Below are 9,070 nucleotides of genomic sequence, written 5' to 3' on the forward strand. Positions count from 1 at the left end.
ACCAGGTCACTAACCTGTGGGCTAACTCGATTCTCAAGCGTCGTGATGCGGTGACTGAGAGGTTCCACCCGAAGGTCCCCACTATGGATGTCAGCAAGCTCAGACATTTCTCCATCCTTGGAGGAAACCTGTTTGAGCCCAAGGATGTAGAACGGACAGCTGAGAGGTGGAGGAAGACGAGTCACGATTCGCTCCTCCAGAAGGCCCTTACATCTCGGCCCTACAAACCTTCAGCTCCTCAACAACAACAGCAGCCTCACAGGACACCGAAGCGGGCTCCAGCAGCTAAGACCAAGGTGTCTAAACCGCAGCCCTTTCCTGTCAAAGACAAAAAGGGCGGAAAGTCCTCCAGGGGAGGCAGAAATCCTAGAAGGAGCGGCCGAGGCCGCAAGTGCTAGGATTTGCAATCCCCCTGTGTGTCCACCTGTGGGGGGATGCCTGCAAAGTTGCGTGCTCAGGTGGCAGCAACACGGGGTCGATTCCTGGACGGTCTCTGTGATCGGACAAGGATATCGCGTCCTGTTCATATCATCTCAACCTCCCCTGACAGCGAATCCAGTGTCGTTGAGCTCCTATGCCATGGGATCGGCAAAGGGGCTAGCTCTTCAGGCAGAAGTCGAGACCTTGCTCAAGAAGGATGCTCTCCAGAAGGTCGTAGATGGCTCCCCAGGCTTCTTCAGTCGACTCTTTCTTGTATAGAAGGCGTCTGGAGGCAGGAGACCCATCATCGACCTCTCAGCCCTGAACAAGTTTGTCAAGCAAACTTCGTTCAGCATGGAGACAGCAGACACGGTCACACTTGCAGTGAGACCGCAAGACTTCATGTGCACACTGGATCTGATGGACGCGTACTTCCAGATCTCAATCCATCCGTCTTCCAGGAAGTACCTACGATTCAGCCTAGACAACAAGATCTACCAGTTCAAGGTGCTGTGTTTCGGTCTCCCCATAGCACCTCAGGTGTTCACCAGAGTGTTCACACTGATATCTTCGTGGGCGCACAGGAACGGCATCCGTCTCCTCCATTATCTGGACGACTGGCTGATCCTGGCAGACTCGGAGTCGACCCTTCTTCGACACCGAGACAGGCTTCTGGGACTTTGCCAAGATCTGGGGATCATGGTAAATCTCGAGAAGTCCTCTCTGCTCCCAACACAACGACTGGTATATCTAGGCATGATATTAGACACCGATCTCCACAAAGCCTTTCCATCAGACGACAGGATAGCAAGGCTGAGGAGGGTTGCAAAGCCTTTCCTCAGTCGAGAAGACCTTCCAGCCCAATCTTGGTTAGGTTTCTTAGGTCACCTAGCCTCCTTGGCCCGTCTGGTTCCCAACGGCCGCCTCAGGATGAGATCCCTGCAGTGGCGGCTCAAGTCCCGGTGGGATCAAGGCATCGATTCCCCGGACTCCCTGGTCTCAATAGGACCTGCGGAACGGACGGACCTGCAATGGTGGCTGACCGACGACAACCTTCGAAAGGGAGTAGATCTTCTCGTCCTTCCCCCGGATTTGATGCTGTTTTCGGACGCATCAAAAGAACGGTGGGGGGCCCCACGTTCTGAACCAGAGGACCTCAGGCCTATGGTCAGAATCAGAAAAGTACCTCCACATCAATCTGCTAGAGATGAAGGCCGTTTTTCTGGCCCTTCAACAGTTCCAACAGACCCTGGCGGGCCACTCTGTGGTGGTGATGAGCGACAACACCACAGTAGTGGCTTATAGCAACAAGCAGGGAGGTATCTTTTCACAACAGCTATCCCATCTTGCAGTAGAGATACTGAGATGGACCGAAGTCCACTCGATACGTCTATCAGCTCGCTTCATTCCTGCCTAAAGGAATGTGCTCGCCGACAATCTGAGTAGAGCTTCGCAGATAGTGAGTACCGAGTGGTCTTTGGATCCTCAAGTAGCCAACAAAGTTCTGACTTTGTGGGGTTCCCCGACAGTGGACCTGTTCGCGACAGCCTTGAATTTCAAGCTGCCGCTGTACTGCTCCCCAGTCCCGGACCCCAAGGCACTCTGGCAAGATACCTTCCAACAACGGTGGGACAACATCGACGTCTACGCCTTCCCACCGTTCCGTCTGATGAGAAGGGTGCTCAACAAGACCAGAACATCGGTCAACCTGTCGATGACCTTAATAGCTCCGCTATGGCATCATGTAGAGTGGTTCCCGGACCTTCTGCAGCTCCTGACGGAACCCCCGAGAGAGCTTCCCCCACGACACAAGCTACTCGGACAACCACATTGCAACATCTTCCACAAAGCCGTAGCATCGCTTTGGCTTCACGCCTGGAGACTATCCAGCATCTCCTCAGTGATAGAGGCTTTTCGCAACAAGTTGCGGGAAGGATGTCTCGACACCTGCGAAAGGCATCCGCAGGGGTCTACCAGGCGAAGTGGAGAGTCTTCTGTGGTTGGTGTCGTGGGAGGGGTATCTCTCCCCTCGATGCCTCTATTCCAGCAATAGCGGAGTTCTTAGTTTATTTGCGGGAGGAAATGCGCCTTTCGGTCTCGGCGGTGAAAGGCTATCGCTCAGCCTTAAGCCTTGCCTTCAGGCTGAAAGGAATAGACATTTCCTCCTGGCTGGAACTTTCCTTGCTCATACGAAGCTACGAGCTTACCTGCCCTCAGTCGGAAGTGAGACCGCCTCCTTGGAACGTCGTTCGGGTCCTCAGGGCTCTGAAGAGACCCCCTTTCGAACCATTACGCCAGGCCTCTGACCAACACCTGACTTGGAAGACGGTATTCCTGCTCGCTCTGGCTTCGGCCAAGTGAGTCAGTGAACTTCATGGTCTCCCATACGACATCACCCATTTAAGGGGATGGGGGGAGGTAACGTTCAGGTTCGTCCCTGAGTTTGTTGCCAAGACTCAGAACCCTGTAGTGCCGGACCCATGGTTCGACTCCTTCAGGGTTATGAGTCTCCGTTCCGTAACAGATGACCCAGATCATCTGCTACTCTGCCCAGTAAGAAGTCTGAGACGTTATATGAAAAGAACAGCTGCAGTCCATCCCCGCGTGCAAGCTCTGTTTGTGAGCACGGGAAGGACGAAGAGGAGGGTCACCAAGAAATTTCATCTCAGCCTGGATTCGACGGACCATCCATCATGCCTTGAATCCAGACCCTCCTCCGTCACGTCGCCCTAGGGCACATGATGTCAGGGGCATCGCCACGTCCCTGGCCTTCAAGAGAAACGTCTCTGTGACGCAGGTGCTACAAGCTGGGGTCTGGAAGCGTCAAACGACCTACACAGCCCACTACCTGCAGGACGTGACCCACAGGAGCCTCGATACTTTTTCTATCGGCCCTGTGGTGGCTGCACAACAGCTGGTCTAACCTCAGGCTCCTTAATGGACAAGTAGCAGAAGGTTGAGGGCATTGTTACCCGGTTTTAGTCTGCGTGAATGAAAGAGTATGTCTGGCCCTTACTCTTTTCTTCATCCTCCCCTCTCTTGGGGAATGCAGCATCCTGGGTCTCTGCATAGCTGACCTCAAACCTCTGCAGGTAAGCCATGCTTCCTTGTGTTCCTAGTGTAGATATATAAAATGTGAGACCGTTACATTAACTGATGTTAACGTATTATCATACCTAAAGCAATGTATGATGTTTCCCATTTATTATGTTTCCCATTTATTATGTGTCTCATTTATTATATGTCTCTTGTAAATAAATACACCCCCTATGTATTTATGTGTATATGCATCATATTATAATGTTATTATGCATAGATGTCTATTTCATTATTAAGTTTGGCAATGCCCCGAAGACATGGCAACAATGTACTTCCCAGCCTTGGGGCATCACACAGTGTGCTTGTATTGTCGTTCGTCACCCAAGGCAGACGTATTTCCTGCCTGTTGTATTTGATTCGTGTATTGCACCTTCTTAATAGAACTTATGTTAATTTCAAGATTGTGTTTCCTTCCCAACCTCCCAGGAACACCCCCAACATGGCGCAGTGAGTAGGATGTGAGAAGACAATGCTTTTACAAGTGTTCAAGCAACACAAGACGACGATTACAGCCGCCATTACTCTCCCCGTGAATCTCCATGGATTTATTGTGCAGTTCATGTGCATTTAAGTGTAGTGTTCGTTGCCCATAGTGACTTATAAGTGGACCCTTTTAGTGCAGTGTGCCTTGGTGACTGTTGAGTGACCTCTCATGTGCTGTGTCCCGTAATTAGCTACGAGAACGAGTTTAGCACATAATTTAACTTGACCGGCACACTGACATCTACCCACTTCGAACGCTTCCGGGCAACTGACCGTGACGTCACCGAGGGGAGTGACTACTGTTCGCCGAACAGACTCCTCCCCCTCCCTACCTGAACCGTACCGCTACACTTAGTATAATATGCACATATTCGTAAGAATGATATTATTTCTGAATATTTTGGAAAATTGAACTTTTATTTCTTACATATTTCTTCTTGATATGTTAATGTTAATGTTTTTACAATAAACCATGTCGGAATCGGAATTTCACGAGAAATCTTCTGATATACGAGAAGCAGAGGTAGAGGAAGGATTTAATCCTAATGTTGGAGCTCTCGATGGATTAATTGGGGAGGAAGTACAGTATACCAGTTGCCACCGCCACTCACCCCACATTCTACAACTCCTCCATCAGCTTCGGGAGCCGATCTTCTTCATTTCATCAAGTATCTTGAACAATGTCGTATACAAGAGGATGCAAGAAGGCGCCAAGAAGAGGATTTTCGACGCAGAGAAGACGAACAACGTCGACAGGAAGAAAGTGCTCGCTTTACAGCATTGTTGCTGAGGTTGCTTCCTGTTACCTCCCAACCTGATAGCACACATAGCCTTTCAGTCAATACATCGTCTACATCGTCAGTACCTACTGTTTCATCTTCAAGTTCATCAGTAATACCTGTCCCTCAAAAAGCTATCACCCAGAACCCGCCTCCCCTTCAAGCAGATGCCACTTTTCAAGTTTTTCGAGAATGGAGACGTCGATGGGAAGATTATTCTATCATGGTGGATTTATCCAAGTTACCTAGAGAGAAGCAACACATTCAGCTTAGAATGTGCCTCACTCTTGAGACGCAGAGGATCTTGGAGCACACCCTGGATATTCCACCCAACACAGACAAGACAGTAGAAGAGGTCTTAGATGAACTGCAGGATCACGTGAAAAGTCTACGCAACGAAGCCCTTCGCCGAAGAGAACTCTTAAGTTGCAAACAGTTTGAGGGAGAATCTTTTTCAGATTTTTACGTGCGACTTAAGCATATAGCTGAAGAGGTGGACGTCTGTCCGGGGAATTCATCAGTGTGTGAAGAAACTCAAATGAAGATGATAATTCTCATGGGAATCAGGGATGGGGAACTCGTCCAGAAACTCATCTCTCTTGAAGCAACAGCTTCACTACAGGAGGTGGTCAATACTTGTCGCTCATATGAGGCGGCCAGGAAGGCTACTTCTGCCATTCGAGCACCAACCTCCCAGCTACGTGTTGTTTCAACATACAAGAAACAGAAAGGAGGTGGTAAAAATCATTCTTCAACCCCACCACCCAAACCAGCCAATCCCTGCCAGTGTTGTGCACGTACCCACCATTCTTCCGAAATTTGCCCAGCCCTAGAAAGCAGCTGCAAGAACTGCGGTCGACGAGGTCATTGGGACAGGACCCCGAAGTGCCCAGCCAATGCAGCACAGTGCCGAGTTTGTAACCGTGTGGGACATTACGATAAATACTGTAAGACAAAGAGAAATGACAGTACACAGGGTGGCTCTTCAAGTGACAAAGCTACTCCATCGTCAGGTAAATCAAAGGTCTTAAAGAAGTCCAGCTGTCGTCGAGTCGAAACTTTCGGCAAGTCGCCTAAGCCTGTCAGTGTTCTTCTAACATATGGAGATGTTACATCCCGAATTCAGATGTTACCCGACACAGGCGTCGAAGTCTCCGTGGTAGGACCCCAGCATCTTGACCTACTGAAGATACCTAGGAGTAATTTGAAGCCGTTTCCTACAACTGTAACTCTAACTGCCGACGGTTCAGCCATGACACCTGCTTTGGGTACCTTCCAAGCCACTCTTATGCTGGGTAAGCAGTCCTGTTCTGCAGTTATACAGGTCCATGACGGTGTTCAAACTCCATTGTTGTCTTACAGCCACTGTAAGGAATTAGCAATTATTTCTCCTGACTTTCCCAAGCCAATATTGGAAATTAAGCACGTCAATAGATGCAAGGACTTGCCCCTTTCTGCTGCCACATCCCCTACTGAGGCAAGAGAATTTTTTCTACGGGAGTTCAAGGATGTTCTGGTCACCAAAGAAGATCTCAAAACAACACCACTCCAGCCGATGACCGGTCCTCCAATGAGGATCCACCTCAAGGATGGTGCAGTACCCTTTGCTGTCCACACTCCACGCCAGATACCCTTTGCTTTCCGCGATCAAGTTAAAGAAGAACTCGCCTCCATGGTAACCCAAGGAATTATCAAGCCTGCCGGTGATGAACCTTCAGAATGGTGCCATCCACTCGTCGTAGTAGCTAAGGACTCAGGTGTCCGTATCACTGTTGACCTCACTAAGCTCAATAGCCAAGTGTCCCGACCAACCCACCCTTCTCCAACTCCGTTCGCTGCCATCCGTAGTGTTAATTCGAAGGCAAGGTATTTCACTACAGCAGATGCCTTATGTGGATATTGGCAGATGGCACTTGCTGAAGAGGACCAACACTTGACAACCTTCATTACACCGTACGGCCGTTTCAAGCATTGCAGAGGCCCAATGGGTTTTGCAGCTACAGGGGACGCCTTCTGTCTCCGCGGTGATATGGCTCTTCAAGGAATGCAGAACTGTGTAAAGGTCGTGGATGACATACTTCTTTCGGATGAAGATTACTTCACTCATCTTCAACGAATCTATGAGATGCTTCTTCGATGCCGTAAATTCAGGATTACTCTCAACAGAGACAAGTTTGTGGTTGCTGCATCTCAAGTGTCCTTTTGTGGATATCAGCTCTCAGAAGAGGGTATAGCAGCTGATCCTGGCAAAGTCAGTGCAATCCGGGACTTTCCAACACCGACCAATTTGACTGACCTTCGATCATTCATGGGCTTAGTGAACCAGTTGGCCGAATTTACCCCTGAGATTGCTGCTACAGCTCAGCCCCTACGACCTCTGATGAGCCTCAAGAGAGCATTCGTTTGGACTCCTGATCATGACGATGCATTTCGTCGTGTCAAGGCCGCCTTGGTAAGCCCCCCAGTCTTTCCCTCCTTTGATCCTGCATTGCCGGTAATCCTCCAGACTGATGCCTCTCGCCTATATGGGATTGGATACGCCCTTCTACAGGACCATAGTAATGGCAGACTTCGTCTAGTTCAATGTGGCTCCCGCTTTCTCGCAGATGCCGAAACCCGCTACGCTACTATAGAGTTAGAATTGTTAGCTGTGGTGTGGGCTATGTCTAAGTGTAGATTGTATCTAGCTGGTCTTCAGCATTTTACCCTGATGACTGATCACCGGCCACTCATCCCAATTCTCAATCATTATACACTTGATGCAGTGGAGAATCCTCGCCTTCAGCGTCCCAAGGAAAAGATTTCTCCGTACCTATTCACAGCAGTGTGGCAAGCTGGAAAGCAGCTCAGCATTCCAGATGCCTTATCTCGAGCTCCAGTCAGTCAGCCTACTCCTGAAGATGATATCACTTGTGCTGATGTCGCAACACACGTCAGGTATATCGTCAATGTCAATGCTGTCATCGCCGAAGAAGATTCTACGCCCCAAGATGCAGATAGGACACTTCAGGAACTCCGAGCTGCAGCAAGAGCTGATTCATCGTATAGCCGTCTTGTGAATTGTGTGACTTCAGGATTCCCATCAAGCCGTTATAACCAACACCAGTCGTTACTCCCTTTCTGGAAATTAAGGGAAAACCTCTCAACTGATGGTGATCTGGTTCTGTACGGAGCAAGAATTGTCGTCCCTGCTGCCCTCCGCCGTCGTACTCTCGCTCGTCTTCATGATAGCCATCGAGGAGTGGAAGCCACAAAGCGACGTGCAAGACAGACTGTTTTTTGGCCGGGAATTGATTCAGACATCACTAGTACTGCCAAATGTTGCAGCCTAGCCTTCAGCAGGAACCCTTATTGAATGATGATCACCCTACGAGGCCTTTTGAGTCTGTCTCAGCTGACTTTTTCAGTGTCGCCGGGAAGTCATTCCTCGTTGTAACCGACCGACTCTCTGGGTGGCCTGTTGTGGTACCATGTAAAGGAGACACTACTGCTTCCAACACTATACGTATCTTCTGTCGTTACTTCAGGGAAGTCGGTGTTCCCCTTCGTCTCAGGACCGATGGTGGCCCTCAATTCGCCAGCAAAGACTTTCAAGATTTCATGATGAGATGGGGTGTCCACCATATCATGTCGTCACCACATTACCCGCAGTCCAATGGCCATGCAGAAGCTTCTGTAAAAGCCATTAAGCACTTAATCCTCAAGACATCACCTTCTGGCAATATTGACTGCGAAGAATTTGATCGAGGCCTCTTGGAACTGCGTAATACTCCAAACTTCACAGGCCGCTCTCCAGCACAGATTTTGTATGGCCGCCCACTCCGTACCTGTGTACCTGCTTATCCACAGTCTTTTTCAGAGGAATGGCAGGCCAAGTCTGAGGACTGTGACCGCCGTGCAGCTGCCCGTGCTGAACAAGTAAAACTACAATACGATCAACACGCCCGCCCACTACCCAAGTTGGAAATAGGTCAGACAGTAAGGATCCAAGACCCGACATCACATCGATGGGAAAAGGTCGGCGTTGTCATGGGTTTTGGCAAATCACGGGACTATGAGGTGCGTCTTCCCAGTGGCTGAGTTTGGTGGCGTAACCGCCGCTTTCTACGTCCAGTGCCAATGCCTGGTGTTGACCCCCTCCCCCATTTACCTGTGGCCCCTTGCACGGACATAGAAAGGTCCTTAGTCTCTAACCCCCAAGTGTTCCCACGCAGATCTCAAAGGCCCATTAGAAAGAGTTCGCTCGAGAATGGAACTACGAGCGCAAGGGGGGAGGGAGGTGTAGATAT

At 49.8% G+C, this 9,070-nt stretch overlaps 1 protein-coding gene across 1 annotated transcript; it reads left to right on the forward strand.

Annotated features, from left to right (window-relative positions):
* Positions 1–4,474: 4,474 nt before the first annotated feature.
* On the forward strand, positions 4,475–8,861 carry LOC137633819 (uncharacterized). Its single transcript, XM_068366063.1, has 4 exons — positions 4,475–4,582; positions 5,080–6,373; positions 6,875–7,659; positions 8,109–8,861. The coding sequence occupies exons 1-4, from the start codon at positions 4,475–4,477 to the stop codon at positions 8,859–8,861; spliced, it is 2,940 nt and encodes a 979-aa protein (XP_068222164.1).
* Positions 8,862–9,070: the final 209 nt, after the last annotated feature.

This window comes from Palaemon carinicauda, chromosome 43 (assembly GCF_036898095.1).
Source record: "Palaemon carinicauda isolate YSFRI2023 chromosome 43, ASM3689809v2, whole genome shotgun sequence".
Classification (NCBI taxonomy): domain Eukaryota; kingdom Metazoa; phylum Arthropoda; class Malacostraca; order Decapoda; family Palaemonidae; genus Palaemon; species Palaemon carinicauda.